This window comes from Andrographis paniculata, unplaced genomic scaffold (genome assembly GCF_009805555.1).
Source record: "Andrographis paniculata isolate CXL003 unplaced genomic scaffold, ASM980555v1 Contig60END, whole genome shotgun sequence".
NCBI classification, from domain to species: domain Eukaryota; kingdom Viridiplantae; phylum Streptophyta; class Magnoliopsida; order Lamiales; family Acanthaceae; genus Andrographis; species Andrographis paniculata.
The window spans coordinates 1,445,729-1,466,110 of record NW_026137596.1 but is presented as its reverse complement, the minus strand read 5'-3'; the positions used below and the strand labels follow the sequence as shown (position 1 = coordinate 1,466,110).

The following is a 20,382-nucleotide window of genomic DNA, read 5'->3' as shown; positions in this document are numbered from 1 at the left end:
CTAATATTTTTTAGACTATTTTAGAATTATGTAAAATATATTACACAATTTTAGAATGTATGAAAGAAACTATTCCTTTATTGCAATATATCTAAGAAACCTATAAAAAGCTCACCAATATATAGGATCCGTGCCCATATATTATGGACTATTTAATCAGCACCTTAATCTTCCACCAAAGTGTAGGGATTGGATTTATGACCGTGAGGTCATGGGTTTAAACTCCGTCGTCTCAGGTCACTTGCCACACATATTTTGCCTAGTGTGACTCTTCCGTCGGGTCTAGTTTGCAAGGTATTAGGTTCGGCCGGAGGTTTTACCCAGTGCGCACTTTCGGGTAGCGACTGCGGATTCCCACGTCATCCAAAATTATGTATGCCCCTCCCAAAACACCAATAATAAATGATGTTTTAGAGAGCATGCCGCCATTACATATATTGTCCAAGAATTTGATACCCCATCATCATTACCTTTTGCTTTCAATGTCTCATGCCATTATGGGTTCTTGGATGGATAAATGTAGACATGAGTTAGACACATCAACCATTGGTAGGAATATGACAATCATTTGTTGTCTGTTTTGGGTATCAATTACTATCGGAGGGTGTTCTTCTTCTAACAACTTAATTCAAGCGCGATCAAAGCAACTAATGAGTGAAAAAGTGTAAAGGGCATGAAGCCTGTCGATCAAGGTATGCATGTGGAACACTTTGTAGTAAAATTTGATTGTATTCCTTAAAAAGTTCTGTTTGGAAAAAAAGACTGCTAAATCTAAAAGCGTAGACAAGAATATTACACTTTGGTTGGCCAAGGAAAGAACTTTTAAATTCCACAAGGTTGGTGTAAGAAAAGGACACAACCTTTGGACTTATGTTGGAAATACTGTAAACATCATATAAACATCACATGCCATTGAATGTTGGCCTGTTGGATGCCTTTCTTTTTAGTGATTCTATCTCTTCTTCTTCTTTTTCACGTAGCTCTAAGGTTCTCTAAATATCGACTTCTAGCATATCTCCCAACTCTTCTTCCAAGCATCTGAATCTTGCCCGAAAGCTGGATTACCAATAATGCATGCAAAGTAAGGAAGAATAAGTTCGATAGTTTCCCTATAGTCTATTCTTTCTGGCATTGGTGAACAATAGATGAGCCATTAGAAGACAACTACTGAAAGAGAAATGTTTACGAAGGAATCTATTTTCATGGGAGCTATGCTTTGTGAGGTTCACTGCCCATTCATTTGCTTCTGCAAATCTTCTGCAGCCCATCTTTACAGTTCAGGGCCGTTGAGGTTGGAAAACACACCACACGACGTTGTTCGCTCCACAGAGCAAACTCATGCTGTTCGCGATGTTTCTGCAACAGCAGAAACTTGTGGAGACAAACAAGGGTGTGGTGGGAATGGAAAGAAGGATGCAGGAAACATCCTCAAAAGTTGTATCAGACGAGCCCCGTCTCGCTCTGATGTGCGTAAGAAAAGAGTTCAATGGATGGATAGAGTCGGGAAACAGCTGGCAGAGACAAAGGAGTTCGAGCCCAGGTAGTCCAACAATCTTGGCAAAGAGTTGATCTTGCATTAACCTGGAACTCGTTACTACCTCATGGGTCTAACTAAGGTTAAATGTATAGTGAAACAGGGGACACCGATGGCGAAGAGGAAAGTAGCAGTCACTGTATCTGTGTCATTCTTTGATACTGACAGAGATTCGATTCGGCTCAAAGAAGGCAGCATTTTCAACTAAACCATCACCAAAGGTAAATCTTCTAAGAACTATATAATTATCTTATGTTTTCAGAGATCACAAAAATTGTTAGAGCATAGAATGTATAAGTTCAAGTAATATCTATAGCTTTACGATTCTTAGTTTCATCTCTAAAGAATAAATGCAGTCGCAGTCGATAAAAGTTGCATCTTTGGCTGCAACTCTTACCTCCTACTATTTTCAAATTCAGCTTAACATATTTCAAGCTAAGTTGAAACTCCTGAACTTTTCCGAGCAGGGAAGCTTAGGCCACAGGTCAAGTTCTCCATGGTTATATATCAACGATACTCAAGCATAACCTTCTCTATAGAATCGCAAGTTCAAAGTCGCAGAAGCAAGCCCAAGATTTTCTTGCAGTAGCAATTTTATTATGCTTCCAAGATTTTTATGCTATAATTGATGTTTTGTTTGTATATCACTTATCAATTTTTTAAGTAACATTTAATTGAAAAACAATTGAAACTGCCTCTGAATGTAAAAGAAGAGTACGAAAAGATGCATACTTACAATGATCAGCTAGTCCTATTTGCAGGATCCGATAACTGAGTGCTCTTTTCTCGGCATCCAGTAGATTGGGATGTAATAAAGTTTAGCTGCTCCTGGGTGCTCCAGTTCTTACTTCTTGTTGAATCCAAATATAGATTTGATAGCATTGATGGCATTTTCGTTGATAAATGATTCATCAAATTTCTTCATAAGAGGTTCAAAGTCCTCTGATTTCCTGACATTCTCGAGGTCGGGATCTGATCGGATTCTCTGTTGAAGTCGGCAGCAAAAGTAGTGTAAGAAGATTGCTTGTGCAAAATACACGATGCATGCTCTGATTCACATCAGCTAGCTAACCTTGAAGTCTTCGAAACCATCTTTGAGAGCCTCCTCGAGTGCAGAAATTGCTGCTTGTATCTGTTAGAACTCCAAAACAAAGTGTAAATGAAACATGATCACAATCATTATGCATTTTTTGTTCGAAAAGGGTGCAGCAAGTGCAGGCATGGCTATGTTATATTACCTGGTTAATCTTCGAATAACAGCAAGCTACATTGTAGCTGGCTATTGCAGCTTCATCAGGTTCCGGTTTTGAGCCTAATACTGATTCAAACTTTTCCAAAGCCCCGTCGTAATTTCCGCTCCTTGAAAAATGATTACAGATACATAACAAAAAGATGAGTAACTGACGTCGCAAAGATGAAGGATGTATGATCTAGTTGAGCTGCTGCAGAGTTTATCTTACCTGTAAAGCTTCAGTCCTTCGCGGAGGTCCTTTTCCCTTTGCTCCTTGCGTTCCTTCTTCCTTAGGTAGTTCTGCATCTGCATTTATCAAATTATAAATGAGTACTCGAAGCAACGGATGCTAGTTAAATATTAATTAAGAGTTTGGTAGAGTTACTTGAATCTCCCGCACTCTGCCGCCGATGACGCCGGAGTTCCTCTCGGCTCTGATGATTTCCTTTTCTGTTAACTCACCAGTCTCGTCCATCTTCCCTGGTGCGTAGCGTAGCATTAAGGTTTTCCTCAATCTACCTTAAAGATGATTTGGTGAAATTGAAATGAATCGGCGAAACTCACCGTATCTCTTCTGCATTTTCATCAGCAGAGGGCCAATTCTTTGCCGAATGGTATACATTGTTCGTCCGTACTCTGCAGCAGGCCAAATTTCTTCTCCAAAAACAGCACTGCAATTGTATTTTCAAGTGATGAGAGTATATATATATATATATGTATGTATGTATGTATGTATAAACTTCAACAAGTGCAGCAATGGAAGAAACAGCAAATGAATGAACAATATCATCAATAGCAGTATAGCACCTACCTGGTGGCAATTACTTTATCCCCGACGGAGAACACCCCGGCCTTATCGGCGGATCCTCCGGGCGCAATGGCGTCAATGTATGTTCCTCCATCTCTGCCCTTGGCGAATTTCAAGCCATACGGCTGCACCAGCTCCACTTCATACTCTTGGTCCTCTTCTTTTTCTTCCTCCTCTTTATCGTCACCATCTTTTCCTGTGCCTGATGTCGAACCTTTAGTCTCCTCCGTCTTGGATGCTCTCACAGGCTTAGGGAAGAAACTGGGTGTCGAGACCAGAAACGAGCCGCTGCTCTTTATCTGGTTGAGCTTCAGCAAGGAGCAGCCAAGGGGCGGTGTGAATCTAGTGGGGAGAGGTGGGGAGGGGCGTAGAGAAGTGCAGCTGCTGGAAGCCATAGCAGCAGCAGCCATGGATGTGTTGAAATATGATACGATATGATCCTTGTGAGTGAGTAAGGGAAGAGAAGCTAAAGGAAGAAGAAGATGGAAGGAGGGAGACCAGTGGCTCAAAGCACCCGTTGAAAATTACTTCAATGAGACATCGACACGTGGCGGGCAATGGGATTAGTATAAATGGGACGGATGGAGTATCATCTACACATATTAATAATAAATAAATAAATAAGACACTTGGGCATGTTGCCACCACTGACTAAATGCTCGCGTCAGCACCGCTGATAGAAACCGGACCGGATCTTTCATTTATTAATGGCAACTTAAGTTGCTTGTAGTGTCTGTGATTGTGAGTGGGCTAAGCTTAACTATATACTAATATGGATAGAGATACAGATAAGAGTTTATGGTCAAAAATAGGTTTTCTGGTAACCTTAATTTCTTTCTATCAGAAAAGAAAAACAAACCATAACCAAAATACAAATAAAACTTAAAACAAAGCCGTATCCAGCCAGCCAACCTTTGCTGGATTTAATAATCATCTCTCACTTTTGGAGAAGGAACCAGCTCCATATAATGTGGGATTCTCTCTCTCTCTCATCATGCACTGCGGATTTCGCTTTAGTAGCCATATCCTGATTACACACATATATTACATGTTTGTTAGTAAACAAAGATGAGATATTTATTATTCCAGTTTGTCAATCACTGTGATATTCTTTCTTGAAGGAACCCATGAGATTTAGGTAAGAACTTGCCTGAATTGTCCATGGGGTTTCCGGGAAGAGATGCTGGCACCGGTTCTTTGATCTCAACCACCACACAATCTGACATCAAGAATGTCTTGGCCACAGATGCTGCATGTTCTAAGCAACATCTCACCACCTAGATCAACAAGTAAGTTTCTTTTCAAGTTCCCAAAATAGTCTTCTTGCAAAGCTGAAGCAGTATTAATCAGATGCAGAGATGGGAGAGAATAGGCATCTACTTTATTATGTGATTCTCAAGTATTTAAGAGTGTATAACCCATTTCAGTATTAGTGGAGTCTGAATTGCTAAAGTAAGTTAAATGAATGAATAGCCTGCAAAATCCCATCATACCTTGGTAGGATCTATAATTCCAGCAGACATAAGATCTCCATACTCTCCGGTAGCAGCATTGTAGCCGTACCGGGAGTTATCACTTGCCAGCACCTTCTCACTAACGACACTTCCATTAACACCAGCATTTTCCGCAATCAGCTTCAGCGGATAGCTCAAAGCTCTTTTAACAATATCAGCTCCAACCTGCATTCCAGTATTATGCATAAATTGCAAAATTCTTATTGGCAACATCACTCGGTTGAATAATTTTTAAAATTTTCACATTTTTTTACCTTTTCCTCAGCATTCACAAGAGTTTCCTTGATAGCATCAACCTTGGATGCAAGCCTCAACAAGGTACATCCACCTCCAACAACAATTCCCTCCTCGACAGCTGCCTGTAAAGAGGATACTTTCCATACAGTTAGAATCATAGATTCCACGAACAAAAGAACAAACGGCAAAGATCAGCAAGACTTAATCAAATAGCTCACCTTAGTGGCATTGAGAGCATCCTCTACTCTGAGCTTCTTTTCCTTCAGTTCTGTTTCTGTCTGTGCTCCAACCTTTACATTTCAAATGTAAAATGATGCATATGAACCTTTGACAAGAAAGTTCATAGATTTGATATGCAATTGAGAGATGGCAAGGAAGAAGACCTGAATTTACCTGGATAACAGCAACTCCTCCTGACAACTTAGCAATCCTTTCGTTTAGTTTCTCCTTTTCGTAATCCTGGTCTGCAGCCTGCATTTAAAATGAAGCATCAGATCCTTAGAGCATATGAGCATGGTTCATATAGTTATACAAGCATAGTCAAGCACACCTCAATAAGATTTTTTATCTGAGCAACACGTTCATTTACAGCTTCGAGTGTGCTCCCATCACCAACTATAGTTGTGGTGTCCTTAGTCAAGACCACCTTGGCAGCATGGCCCAAAACTTCCTTGTCAGCTTTGTCTAGAGTTAACCCAATTTCGTCCCTAATTACAGTTCCTGCATTCCCATATGATGGTTTTTAGCAACAAGATAATAAACTACTATAGGCCTGTCTTTGTACCCAGATAACAAAATCAACTATTCATTGCCAAACAGATGCCATTGAGAAAAGGTATAACCAAGAAATTACCTCCAGTCAGAACTGCAATGTCATCGAGATATTGGCTCTTTCTTTCACCAAATCCAGGGGCTTTGAGAGCCGCAACTTTTAGCACTCCACTTAGCTTGTTCAAAACAAGAGTCCCTAATGTTTCTTGCTCAATATCTTCAGCAATTATTAGAATAGGATAGCTGGCCCTGATAGCCTCCTCCAAGATCTTAACAAGATCCCTTGCATTGGTGATTTTCTTGTCAACCAGCAACAACTATGAAAGAAAATCCACATGTTAGTAAGACGAATTTCAATGTAAATGCAGTATTTCAATGTCATATGTACAGAAAAGAGATAGGGTGGGACAAGTACACACCTTACAGTTTTCATATTCAACAGTCATTTTCTCATTGTCAGTTACTAAATATGGAGAAATATAGCCACGATCAAATTGCATTCCTTCAACAACATAAAGGCTGTTCTCTGCACTCTTGCCCTCTTCAAGAGTCACAACACCTTTCCTACCAACTTTGGCCAAAGCGTCAGCTATCATGTTCCCCACTTCATAGTTGTTCCCTGCACTTACAGCGGCGACATCTGCTAATTCACTATCTTCAACCTACAGATTTCACACTTGATCAGTCATAACATTCACTTTAGAGCAAACTTTCTATAAGAACAAAGTTTTTCAAGGGCATTGCTTAAATAAATTGAAAAGTTAAACAGGTACCTCTTTTGAGATTGATTTCAGCTCAGCCACCAAAGCTTTGGTAGTCTTTTCAATGCCTCTGGTGATTAGAACAGGATTTGCTCCAGCAGCAACCACCTGGAAGAATTTCAGAAATTTTCATAGCCATGAGTTATCAAGATTCAAGCCTGGTGGTAAACAAGAAGGGGCAATTCAAAACAAAAATGTTCACACCTTGACGCCTTCAGCAATAAGACCTTGAGCAAGAACAACAGATGTTGTTGTCCCATCCCCTGCCAAGTCATTAGTCTTTGAAGCGGCCTGTCTCACCAATTTTGCGCCGATATTCTCAACTGGATCATCCAACTCAACCTACATGAAAATCCACAACATCATGGATGCCAAATGCCTCTGAACCTGAAACTCAGTTTTGAAAGGTAATATATAGCTGTTCCTAAGATCTATCTTAGTGAATGAGGTAACGTTAGAAATTGTAATATGTGAATCTGGAGCTTGAAAGTGTATAGAATGAAACTTAAGGTTAAATTTGCAGTGACAAATGCTGTATGATCATGAAGCATAAAATAAATTTCTTGCATTCTCGGTCGGTCAGACAACTCAATCATCAATCAGTAACCGCATATCTACCGTGAAGGTATCTATAATTTCCCGTACCTCTTTCGCAACAGTTACTCCGTCATTGACAATTTTGGGGGCACCATACTTGCTTTCAAGAACAACATTTCTTCCTTTGGGTCCAAGCGTAACACCAACCAAATCTGCAAGTTTGTCCACACCAAGCTGGGACCCAAAAAAACCAACCGTTAGCATGGGAGGAAATAAAAATAACTTCTGATGCAATAACCTCACATAAATGTTCATTTATTACCTGAAGCTTCTTCATAGTTGATCCATCTTTGTTGAAATACAAATTCTTAGCAGCAGCTGATATTTGGAGAGACCTTGTCTTCCGGAGAAGAGCTTTGTTTCTCCATGCAAGTGGGATTGGAGAAGATATAGAAGCCAGAGAAGACAATTTGTTTGACGAAGCTCCCAGTTTATTATCATGTATTCTGCCCCCAGAGGCAGCCAGCGCAGCAACTGAGGACATGCCAGTAAAAGTTGACGCCATTTTCACCTTCAAACCTGAGCTATTAGAGAATTATATAAATATTACGTCCCGAACACAATTAAGATATGATCAAATAGCATGTTGCTCGATTGAACGAATTACACATTCTTATCACCATACCGTGATTTTACTGGATAGCCTAAATTTGTCCATTAGTTAAGGAAAAAATTATCATTTCATATACTTGCCACAATTTATATGCGATAAGATTATGCACTGTATCGCTCCAGGTTTAGATTAAAACACCGGCTTTGAAACGAGTGAAATGCATTATTAAAACAACAACAGCAACATCATTTTCAGCACAGACCATTTGCAAGTCACATGTAGCAATCGGCCATGCGTTCAATCACGCAACTTCACGAAATCTCTCGATCTCGAAAACAGAAACAATTGACGGAAAAAAAAAAAAAAAAAAAAAAAAAGAAGGTTTTCTAATAAGCACATTTCGGTAAATCAAATTAACACACCACGTCATACAAACGAAAAAAAAAAATCTCCACAGAATCAGTCTAGCCAGAAATGGCGACGCTGAATCGCGGAGATCCTCAACTTATCATCGTAATCACGAAGCAAAAATCCTCGACAATCAAGAAACGACTTTTCATGAAACAAAGCATGAGAAATTCAAGAAAAGGCTATTGGCGATCGTCGAAAAACACAAACAACACGCCGTAATCGTAAACAAGCTTACCGATAGATGAATGAGAGCTGCGGTTGCGGCGGTGGAGGTTTTACCGTCCGAGTAGAAGCAGCTGGAGGAAGTCGTTGGCACTACGTGTTGAGAGTCGATTAGGTTTATAGGAAGCAGTAGCAGTAGCAGTGGCCAGTGGGTAATACTGCTTCTTGAAGTTTCCATTTTAATCTCAACTATTTTTGGTGTCGAATGGAACACTCTAGAATCGCTGCTTCATTTAATAATAAATACTAATATATTAATATTCACTTGTCCGTCCGGAGATGTTTATAGCGTTTTATATTTAGGGTGTGTTTGTTAGGCGGTTTGGATTTTGAATTCGAGATTTAAATACTGTATGATGTGATATAAATAAATGTGATGTTTTGAATATAAAATTGATTTTTAGTATAATATAAAAAATAAAAAATAGAGATTTGATTTGATATTTTTAAATAAAAAAATTTAAATAAATAATAAAATTTTATCAAAATCCTACAAACGAACACACCTTAACTGTAATAAGAAATTATTTATTGTTATATTTTAACTATGTAACATAAAATTCAACATTTTTTAATAATGCAAAAAAGTATGAAATGTTTTGTATTGTTATATGTTTTGGCATATACAATTGAGATACCTAAAGAAAATTGGCATATTTTCCTGAACTAATTGACAAATTTAGGATATCTGTATTTATTTTTTTTTTTTTTTTAGAACGACGATACTATCACACACAAAAGTTTCTTTAGGGCCCGAGAAGATATAGCTTTAAGAGTGCATTTGGTATGGTATTAAATAACCTATTCTCAATTTATCTCTATTCTCTTTATTTCAGCCAATGAGAATAAAACATACTGAGGGTGTGTTTGTTCGAAGGATTTTGGTGGATTTCCACTATTCATTCAATTTTTTCCCCCCAAAAACATCAAATCAAACACTTATTTTTTATTTTTTATATTATACTAAAAATCAATTTTACATTCAAAATATCACATCAAACCCTATTTATATCATATCATACAACTATTCAAATTCAAAATTTTTACTATTCAAATCCCAACTCAAAATCCAAACCCCCAAACAAACACACCCTGAATAAATAAGAATACAAATATAATTTAAAACTTATGTGTTTTACATTTTTTTTTTATTATTTTTAACGTTATCCTTTGTTACTTATTTATTTTATTTTTAAAATAAAAAATAAAATTTATATCCAAAATTAGCTTGTACTCAAATATTTTTTATAATATTTAAATTGTATAATTTTTATATTTTAATGTAATCTCATATTATTCACAAAACTAATAGCACTAGAATTTTATCATTCATATATATTTCAAGTGTTTATTTTACAATTTTTTTTTTTAAGAACAATAATCTATAGGAAATTTAGATTTTTATAAAAAATATTTAAATTTAATTTTTATTTAAGTTATTTTTAGTTTTATTGTGCTGATTTATATATATATTTTTTGTAATTTTACAGGAGTATTATTCTTTCACAAAAGATCATATTATATTAAAAGATTATAAAAATTAAAATTAAGTATTATATAAAAGATTAAATTTATGTAATGTATATAATATTTCGGCCATGAAATAATATCTAAAGTGTATTTCAATGTGATTTTTTTTTTAAAAAAAAATATTACATTTTTATAGTAAATTAATATAACAAATATTTGAGAATTAAAATTAATTGAATAAAAATTAATTTTTAATATAAATTTTTATTATTTATTTTAAAAAAATAAAATCAATAAATAATAAAGATATAATAAAAAAATAATAAATTCTAAAATACTTTTTCAATATATAAACTTATGTTTCTGGTTTTCTTCTTTTCCAAGTATCACTATCTTATTGGTTGGAATTGAGAGAGTAGAGAATTTGGGAGCAAGTGATCGTTTGGTACAATTAATGAAATTAAAGATACTAGAAAATGTAATAGTAGAAAAAATAATTTAGTAAAAAATGAGAATTGTTTTTTTTTTTTTTTTTTTTTGTTTAATAAGACAGATCATTTAAAAAAAAAAAAATACACTAGTTAAAAAAAATACATTGATGGTTAAAACATGATAAATTATATAAGAAAAATATTATTATATTTTTTATTTATATTTTTTGTTTAACGATTTATTTTTATAATAATTTAGATATGATATTTTATAAGTTTTGCATAATATGAAATTTATAAAAATCAAATAATAGTAAAAAAAAAAAAAAAACAGAAATTAAATTGTAAGAATTAAATATAAAAAAATAAAATAAAATAAATATATAAACACACTTTATTCTTTTAATTTCATCTATTTTCATTTATCAGTCTCTATTTTTCTATATCAAACACCTTATTAAGTGGTTTAGTTTATATTTGAGGTATAAAAATCTGAGTTGATAATATATAAAATATTTATTTTATATTTAATATTGACTTTTAAAATAGGATAAAATATATACTCCTATATTTAAAATAGTGTTAAAAAAAATTGAACAAACAAATCCTTTTTATTTTATACTATTTTAATCTTAAAAATCAAACCAAATAGCTATGTTTATTTATTATATTACATTAAAAAATTATCTTATATTAAAAAAACATATCAATATATATTTATATCATATCAAATAATTATTTCAATTTAAAATTTTATTATTCAAAATCTATATCTTTCAAGTAAACACACCTAATAAGTTATTTAGGTTGGATTTATAATTGAGGTTTGGTTTGATATTTTGTTTAAACAGTATTTAATATTTGTAAAAATAAGTAATATTTCATTCGTCTCATAAATATAGTCTTAATTGGGTTAGACACAACGAAATTTAAGAAATATTAATATTTTATTGGTAGTGAATAAAAAGTATGAATAAAATATTTTTTTGTCATATTAGTGTAAAAAGTAGTGTGAATTGGGTAATAGAAATGAAAAAGTAGAGGTAGTTTTACAGTGATATGATTATTTATAAAAATAAGATTATTATTTTAGAACGGAAAAAAACGGAAGAAGAATATTTTTATTAAAAATACATATAGAGTAATATAGGCTGGAGTTTGAGATCACACACAAAGGGTGTGTTTGTCTGAGGGTTTGGATTTTAAGTTGAGATTTGAATAGTAAAAATTTTGAATTTGAATAGTTGTATAATATGATATAAATAGGTGTTGATGTGATATTTTGAATATAAAATAGCTTTTTAGTATAATATGAAAAATGAAAAATATGTGTTTGATTTGATGTTTTTGGAGGAAGAAAAGTGAGATGAACAATGGATTGAAAATCCAATCATTCAAACCAACACCCAAAAAAGAAGTTATATATCAATAGAAAATAAGAATTAATTATTTTATTTAATAAATATAAAAGAATATAGTATATAAATGTAATGAATAAAAATAAATGATTAATTCGATAAGAAAACTATTTATCAAATGATAATTCATAAAAAAACTATTTTTGGTATTTTTTTTATTTAAATAATAAATTAGATATAATATTTTATAAAATTAAATTTTAGTGTATATATATTTTTTGAAATTGTAAAAATTAAATATTCAAATAATAAATTAAATGTGATATTTTTAATATTAAAATAATATAATATTTTAAAATTATAAAAATAAAAAAATATAAACCAATTTAAAAACTAAGGTGATAAATATACTGCATTAACTCTAATAAAATATACTGCATTAACTCTAATAAAATATACTAATCACCACTGTCATTATATGACATCTTCTATCAGAGAGCTTGTTTGTTCAGTGATTGGATTTTAAATTTACTATTTATTTCATTTTTTTATCAAAAATATTACATTAAATATTTATTTTTATTTTTTTATATATTATTAAAAATTAATTTTACATTCAAAATATCGTATCTAACACTTATTTATATCCAATCATATAATTATTCAAATTCAATATTTCTACTGTTCAAATCTCAAATTAAAATCCAAATCTTCCAAACCCCTTCTATGAAATTGGTTGATTTTAATTTACATTTTCTTTTTACCTTGTATTTAAATAATACCTTAGGCACAATATTTTAGTTGAAATATGAATAATAAATATTTAAAAATATATAGAATATAAATAAATATATATTAATATTACGATACTTAATAAATTTTTTAAAAAATATGTAAATACAAATTTTAAAATATAATTAAAATTAGGGTATATTTTTTAAAAATTCTAAAATACATATATATTTTAAAAGTTTATATATTAGACATATTTATTACTTCCTCCGTCCAGCTAGAAAGTATACATGTTTCTATTTTGGGACGTCCAATTACAAAGTAATCATTTCATTAAATACTCCATTTTTTCCACAAATACCCCTACTTTACATCACATCATTATTTTTATACCAAAAAAGTAAAAACAAAAATGTCATTTCACTACTTTTATCTACTCACTATAACTAAAATACTATTATTCCTTAATCTTCGCGCCAAAAATAAATGTATACTTATTTAGTGGACGGAGGGAATATTTTTTATATAATTTACCTAATTTTTTATAATTTACATAAAATATTATATTTCCAAATATTTTCACTAAACAAATAAACTCTAATTCTTTTTAAAGAACATAAATAAAAATTATAGTAAAGGATGAAAAAGTAATTTACAAAGAGAATATGTTTTTATTTGATTTTAAATTAAAATAATAATTTTACATAAATAAAGGTACGAAATAAAAAATAAAAATTTTAGTTTAAAAAAAAAAAAAAACCCAATAATATCTTCCGCACTAAGCAAAGAAAAAATTAAAATAATTCGGCATACGTGTCTGCATTGATTGAGCATTAAATGCACACCTCATTTACCTCTTTCTAGAATATAATTCCACTCTCGTCTTTAAGAAATTTTCATTAATTAAACTTATTTAATGAAAATCCATCACAAATAATTTACAATATATATTTTGTATAATCAATTTTACTATTTATACTCTAATATAATTTATTTATTTATCGATTAATTTAAAATTTGATTTTATCACAATCAGGAATAGTAGGAAAGTCCACTATATACCAAAGCATCATATTGAAAAATCACCCGACAGGGGTATTTCCGTCTTTTCACTTATCAAACATATGTGCGAATTTTATCTCAACAATACACGGCACGACTGGACGAAACGCGTAAGGGGTGACGCGACCGAACCAATGAGGAACTGCCACGTGTTTCGTCAGCCAATGGTGGCAGACGCAGCGGAGTGCACCGTCACACGCGGGTGAGTTTAGCGCCGGGAAGATCCGCAAATTGGATAAAGTTGAGGGACTAGAATGAAAAATATGTGGAGAGGATGGTACAAAACCCTCGGCCCAATCCCTTTTTGTCTCTCTCGCTCTTCCCTCTCATTCTCTCTCCACAAAAACCCAAACCCTTAAAGCTCTTCTGTGGCGGCTGTCAATCCTCTTCCCCATCTCACTTGCTAGGGTTTCTCTGTTCAGATCGGAAGATCCAAAGTCTTTCCAGAATCATGGCCGCCGTCGCTCCTCCGGCAGAACGTATCCTCTTTTTCTGGTTTACTTTTATATTTATGTTTACTTGTTTTCAATCTTGGTTCGCTTCTTGACGTGCTTGATTTGCTTCTTGGGTAAGTGGATGTGGGGGTTCAACTTTGATTTCTGTCTGCGCGCACAGATCTGTGCTTGTTTGCTGTTGCTCATCTGTTGTCCGGCGGGTCGGATATTAGTCTATCTTGGTTTTCGAAGTTATGTTTTTTCTTGAATATGGATCGGCTTGGTGATTTTTTCCCACTCCGTCTGCGGATTGAATTTCTTTGTGTGTTTAAAGTTATAGTACTATTTTTGCAATTGTTAGTTCTTCTACTTCAATGGAGACGAGCTTTCTTTGTTTTCTCTGTCAGACGTCTGTGTGTTCTAAATCTTATTGAACATGTAGTATCTTGGAATAAGTTGTTAGTTGGCTGTCTTTGTAGGGGATTAGGGAGTAACTTTCCTTGAGTTTTCTATGTCTTGTTTCTTTATCGAAAAGGGAATTTGGGATATGATTTTCTTGGTCTGTTCTGGGCTGTGATTTATGTGATTGGTGAATTGATAGTTCTTTTGTATAGTTTTCAATTATGATATTTGATGTTTTGCATTCCTTTACACGTCTGTAGAGACTGCAGAATTATTGCAAAAGTTATCTTTGGAAACACAGACGAAGGGCATTGAAATATCAGATGCAACCAAAAAGGTACTTACAAGTTTATGTACGAGATATCTAATGTATATATGTGACGTCTGCTCCTTTCTCAAACATGATGTATGACTGTTGATTTCATATGCATGATGCAGCCCTCTATTGATTCCAGTAATGTCTCCAATGTAATTACATCAGATAGATCTGTTACGCCGGCACTACCTGACTTTGGGGATCCAGCCGTGTGCTATCTTCAGAGCGGCTACCCTTTCTACTATGGTGGTAAGTATTGATTTGGCATGCGATTAATCTTTGTTCTACTCCTTGCTACTTTCTTTGCTGTTTACTTCGCCTGCAAATAACCATTTTGTTTATAAGTAGGTTATGACGGTAGTGGGAATGACTGGGAAGAATATGCAAGATATATCAATCAGGAAGGAGGAGTCGATATGCCTTCGGTATGTCTGATTCATTTGTGTTCAATTCAAGTTATCTCCTTTTTGATATGTTATGATTGTAATTCTCCTATCTTGATGCTACTTTGCATGTGTTCTGAAATTGTAGGCGGTATATGGTGAAAATGGATCACTAATGTATCACCCCGGGTATGGGTATGCACCCTATCCCCCTTATTCACCTGCTGCTACACCTGTCCCAACTGTAGCACATGATGGACACATATATGGAGCTCAGCAATATCAATACCCTGCTCCATATTTCCAGTCTATGACACAAACAAGTGGTCCACACCCGACTCCGGCTGCTAATGCAAAAGGTGAGATAGCCGCCTCCGCAGCTGCTGATCAAGCAGCTTTGCCTGTAGAATCTACTAATTCAAAATCTAATGGCGTTGCGAATAGCGGTGGGCCAAAGGGAGGCAATGGCGCTGCTCCAACAAGAATGGCCTATCAGAATTCTTCTTTTAATGTCAATGGATCTTATGGAAGGGGTTTGCCTGCTTCCGGTTATCAAGACCCAAGATATGGATTTGATGCTTTGCAGTCTCCAATTCTGTGGCCAGAGAACCACTACTTCTCTGATGGTCAGCCAAGGCCTGCAACTAGTTCATCAGCAACTTCAGTTGCTAATGGCAATGGCTTCAATTCTTCTAGGAGTCAAAATTACCGGCCTCATCCAATGGTATGACTGTTTAATTTCTGTCAGTGTAAAATAAGAGTTATTCATTATTAAATCATAAAATTTGAGCCAATTCTCGTTCTGTTTGTGTATTTGTTTAAGAAATGTCCTTACCTCATGGTGTGATGTTCCTTGTACAGGGTTTGCACCACCCCAGGCCGGTGCCAGGTTTGAATGCAGCTAGTGGGTACATCAGTAGGATGTACCCAAACAAATTATACAGCCAGTATGGAAATGCCTTCAGATCTGGTTTGGGTTTTGGAGCAAGCGGTTATGATGCCAGAGTGAATGGCCGTGGGTGGATGGCTGTGGATAGCAAGTACAAACCAAGGGGAAGAGGAAACAGCTTGTACAATTGCAATAATGAAAACATTGATGGCCTCAATGAGCTCAACCGGGGACCAAGAGCCAAAACCTCTAAAAATCCGAAAAGCTTTTCTCCAGCAGCTCTGGTGGTCAAAGGTCAAAACATTCCCTTGACTGGAAAGAATGACAACGAGGAGAAATCTAGTTTGATGCCTGACCGGGAGCAGTACAACCTACCAGATTTTCCAGTAGCTTATGATGATGCTAAGTTTTTCATCATCAAATCATACAGTGAAGACGATGTCCACAAGAGTATCAAATATAATGTCTGGTCTAGCACACCAAATGGTAACAAAAAGCTTGATGCTGCATACCAAGAAGCCCAACAGAAGCCTGGAAACTGCCCTGTTTTCCTTTTCTTTTCGGTAAGCATGTGTAATCATTGATGCTTGATTTCCTTAGATTTGTGATATAAATCTAATGTTTGGGCAGTCTTAGCTAATTTTTGTGATTAATGTTTAGGTTAATACCAGTGGACAATTTGTTGGGGCTGCCGAGATGACTGGGCCAGTCGATTTTAACAAGAATGTCGAATATTGGCAGCAGGACAAGTGGATTGGCTGCTTCCCTGTAAAGTGGCATATAGTGAAGGATGTGCCTAACAGTTTGTTAAAGCACATCACTCTCGAAAACAATGAGAATAAACCTGTGACCAACAGTCGGGACACCCAAGAGGTACGCTTTGCTGATTGCTGGTGTTTACTGTGTCTTGTGTGAGTTACTTAGGATGCAAGGTTGAGTTAAATTTACATTGTTTTATCATTTATACAGGTTAAGCTGGAGCAGGGGCTTCAGGTCTTAAAAATATTTAAAGAACATATTAGTAAGCAATGCATTCTTGATGACTTCGACTTTTACGAGGATCGCCAGAAGAAAATCCAGGAGAAAAAGGCAAAGCAGCAGCAATACCAGAAGCAGGTATGCTCAACAATATGTAACCTACTGCCATTGGTTTTGATTGTTTTCAAGCAATCTATGGTTAAGATCAGTCTAAATTTGCTGGCCTTTGTTCTTAGGTTCATGTCTGGGAAGGAAAACCCACTGAAGACAAGAACAAGGATGGCGCAAATGATGATGTTAAATTTGTTAAGTCGTCTGAAGTGGCATCCGATTCAAACAAACAAGCTACACCACAAGTCCAGTCCAACACCAATACAGAAATCAAGATTGCAGAAATAGGTACTCTTACAAAATTGGGAGAATCAACCAAGACCACCACAAAGCCTGCAGCAGCTGTTGTGGAGAAGAAGCCGATAGCCAATGGGGTAGCCAATGGGTGCTAGCTTCACCAATGCCATCTTGAATGGGGGGCAGGCGGGGGCTTTAATAGGAAGGAAAATCCTTTGTGTTATAAATTCGATGGCCTGCCTTTAGGTTCATACTGCTCTATGCTATTGCTGTGGTAGAGCAGTATGGAGCCGATCCCCATTTTTCTTCATGATGGCAAATTAGTTCTTAGTTGGTGTTGTCGAATTTCTGCTAGAGGGTTTGGGTTTTAGGAGATGTACCTTTTTCTTCTCTTTTTGTCTTTTTACTGCTTTTCTTTTTTAAAAGATCGGAATCTATTGTCTCTGTTTTATCTCTTCAGTGTCGGTCGACTTGGTTCTTTTTTAGTTTTGTGCATTTTGCAAGACTCCTTTTTGCTATTTGTGTGGGATTGTGGTTCTCTCCTGTCTTGTTTTCTAACTAGCAAGATAGGGGAGATGGGAGTGGAATATAGCCTGTTTTAGATGAGTTTTTTCTTTTTTTTTTTTTTTTTTTTTACATTTTTATTGTTAATTTGTTGTTGTTGTTGTGTGTACCATGAATGAATGGCCCTGGTGATTTCTTGTTTTCTTGGTGGATGATTTGTTGTTGAAGGATCAAAAAAATGGTGGCCAGGTTTGGCCAAAGTCAGGGATGTTTTGATATGATGTGCAACTTGTGGATTTTCACACATTCAAGACCCAATCTCAATCCAATAAATTATTTGTTTGTGAAGTTGGTATTGCCCTTGAATTTTCCATTGATTTTGGTGTATTCAAGTTGGCATAAAAAATATATCCGATTGAAAAAAGTAATATATTAACTATAAAATTATACATAGTAAAGAAAACAACAGTAAGCAAATACTATTAACTAAGCAAATTATAAATAAAAAAAATATATATATATATATATATTAATTTTAATGTAAATTTAATTAAGATTAAAAATATCTTTTACTAACTTATTAAATAAAATATTAAAATAATTTATTTTTTCTTTCATATTTTCTTTTATAGTCTTGTGCCAAAATATATATATATATATAGTAATTAAATTTGAAAAAAATGAAAATTTAAGAAAATTATTAACTATTTGTTATCGTTTCTTTCATATTGTTTGTTGGCCTAATGAAAAATAAAATTCAAATAATATATAAAAAAAATACGCTAAACAAAATAAAAATAAATATTTCTATTGTTGTCTATTTGAATATTTTTTTTAAACAATATAAAAGAAAAGACAAATATACTGACAAGAGGAAAAACAAATATTGACTTATGAAAAGCATATAAATTATAAAATTCATATTGAGATTAAAAATATTTATTGATAGTTTATATTAGATTGAAAAATAAAAAACTTGAAACGTGAATATAATTAACAAATTTGAAGAAAAAAAAATAAAAATAGTAATTCTAGACACCAAATCAATTTTGAAAAAAGATGGGTGTGTTTTTTTTTTTTTTTTTTTTTTGGTGTTTTGATTTGAAAGAATTTTTATTTTTTATTTTTATTTATGTAAAGTATATAAAACACGGAGATAATGTAAATATAATGAATGCTTTACTATTTAATTTTTTTTTATGATCATAAAAGCGATATCAAGCATTAGAATTCGATTCTTTTGATTCCAAACTTTAAATTTTTATTATTTGAATTATGGTTTTTTTGAATAAAATACTTCCTCCGTCCCAAATAAAGTGCAATATTTATTTTAGACACGAGTTTTTATATGAGTAGTATTAAGTAGGATAATTTAGAAATTATGTGATATGATGAAGAGATAAATGTATATATATATATATTTTTTTGGGTGATGTGATGCGATAAAGTGTAGGGATATATATTAAGTATAATTAATTATTTGGAAATGTTGCCCAGTGTTTGAGAAAGCATATATTTTTTCTTTTTATAAAATATTCTATTATATACTCCTCCGTCCCAAACACCATGCAACATTTTCTTTTTGTATGTTCCAAATACTCTACAATATTTTTAAATTAGGAAATAATTAATTATACTTAATATATATCCACACACTTTATCCCATCACATCACCCTAATAAAAATAAAATAAAATATAAGCTTCTCTCTCCATCACATCACCTTATTACTCAATTATCCTACTTAATACTTCTCACCTAAAATCTCTTATCCAACTTAGATGTAGCAACTTGTTTGAGACGGAGGAAATATTATTTTAATACTAAACTCAAATCATATATTTTTTTTTTTTTTAAGAAGAAATTTTGACTTGCTTGAAATATAGTCATAGATTTCAGGTCCACACTTCTTCCCTATTTCAAGAAAGCATTCCTCACCTAGTCATTGTTGATTCACATATTATGATTCCTTTGGGTGTATTTGTTTGGGGTAAGTTGAAATTTGAATAGTAAAAATTTTAAATTTGAATAGTTGTATGATGTCATATAAATAGGTATTGATGTGATGTTTTAAATGCAAAAATTGATTTTTAGTATAATATAAAAAATAAAAAATAAATGTTTTATTTGATATTTTTTGAAGAAAAAAATTTGATGAATAGTGTAAATCCAATTCAATTCTCCAAACAAACACACCCTAAAACTTAAACCTTCTTAGACAACATTTTGTGGACAGAAATTGCATTAGTATAGCCTCTCTTATTTATAAGAAATCAATACTCTCTGTCATAATTTAAAATTATTTTTACAATTTTCATCTGTCAAATATTTGTTTTTTAAAAATAATAATACGTTGATATTAAAATACTTTAATTTTTTTTTTTAAATTATAAATATACTATTACACATACGGTTACCTTATACATAAATATCAAAA

General features: G+C 33.3%; 4 protein-coding genes across 7 annotated transcripts; 2 read left to right on the top strand and 2 right to left on the bottom strand.

Annotated features, from left to right (window-relative positions):
* The first annotated feature begins 880 nt into the window (after window positions 1–880).
* On the top strand, window positions 881–2,272 carry LOC127259556 (uncharacterized). The gene is made up of 2 exons (XM_051286944.1): window positions 881–1,540; window positions 1,630–2,272. The coding sequence occupies exons 1-2, from the start codon at window positions 1,179–1,181 to the stop codon at window positions 1,691–1,693; spliced, it is 426 nt and encodes a 141-aa protein (XP_051142901.1). The 5' UTR covers window positions 881–1,178; the 3' UTR covers window positions 1,694–2,272.
* On the bottom strand, window positions 2,090–3,988 carry LOC127259555 (protein MET1, chloroplastic). Its single transcript, XM_051286943.1, has 7 exons — window positions 3,577–3,988; window positions 3,330–3,436; window positions 3,151–3,245; window positions 2,995–3,071; window positions 2,773–2,893; window positions 2,607–2,666; window positions 2,090–2,519 (listed from the first exon to the last, which is right to left on the bottom strand). Exons 1-7 carry the CDS (start codon window positions 3,981–3,983, stop codon window positions 2,379–2,381), a joined length of 1,008 nt encoding a protein of 335 aa, XP_051142900.1. The 5' UTR covers window positions 3,984–3,988; the 3' UTR covers window positions 2,090–2,378.
* Window positions 3,883–8,812, bottom strand: LOC127259554 (ruBisCO large subunit-binding protein subunit beta, chloroplastic-like). 3 transcript variants are annotated; one of them, XM_051286942.1, is made up of 14 exons: window positions 8,653–8,810; window positions 7,716–7,972; window positions 7,502–7,627; window positions 7,061–7,198; window positions 6,869–6,964; window positions 6,515–6,757; window positions 6,178–6,412; window positions 5,875–6,044; window positions 5,718–5,795; window positions 5,543–5,614; window positions 5,342–5,446; window positions 5,067–5,252; window positions 4,724–4,850; window positions 3,883–4,600 (listed from the first exon to the last, which is right to left on the bottom strand). In XM_051286942.1, the coding sequence occupies exons 2-14, from the start codon at window positions 7,956–7,958 to the stop codon at window positions 4,587–4,589; spliced, it is 1,833 nt and encodes a 610-aa protein (XP_051142899.1). In that variant the 5' UTR covers window positions 7,959–7,972; window positions 8,653–8,810; the 3' UTR covers window positions 3,883–4,586. The 3 variants fall into 3 exon arrangements, with proteins under 3 accessions (XP_051142899.1, XP_051142898.1, XP_051142896.1); XM_051286941.1 differs by lacking the exon at window positions 3,883–4,600 and having other exon boundaries at window positions 4,671–4,850; window positions 7,716–7,977; window positions 8,653–8,812; XM_051286939.1 differs by lacking the exon at window positions 3,883–4,600 and having other exon boundaries at window positions 4,671–4,850; window positions 8,653–8,811.
* A 5,175-nt stretch (window positions 8,813–13,987) lies between these two features.
* Window positions 13,988–18,048, top strand: LOC127259363 (YTH domain-containing protein ECT4). Of its 2 annotated transcripts, none has more exons than XM_051286661.1 (9): window positions 13,988–14,171; window positions 14,798–14,865; window positions 14,967–15,093; window positions 15,193–15,269; window positions 15,376–15,951; window positions 16,089–16,679; window positions 16,777–16,989; window positions 17,086–17,232; window positions 17,331–18,048. In XM_051286661.1, exons 1-9 carry the CDS (start codon window positions 14,144–14,146, stop codon window positions 17,595–17,597), a joined length of 2,094 nt encoding a protein of 697 aa, XP_051142618.1. In that variant the 5' UTR covers window positions 13,988–14,143; the 3' UTR covers window positions 17,598–18,048. The 2 variants fall into 2 exon arrangements, with proteins under 2 accessions (XP_051142618.1, XP_051142617.1); XM_051286660.1 differs by having other exon boundaries at window positions 13,989–14,171; window positions 14,789–14,865.
* The last annotated feature ends 2,334 nt before the right edge of the window (window positions 18,049–20,382 follow it).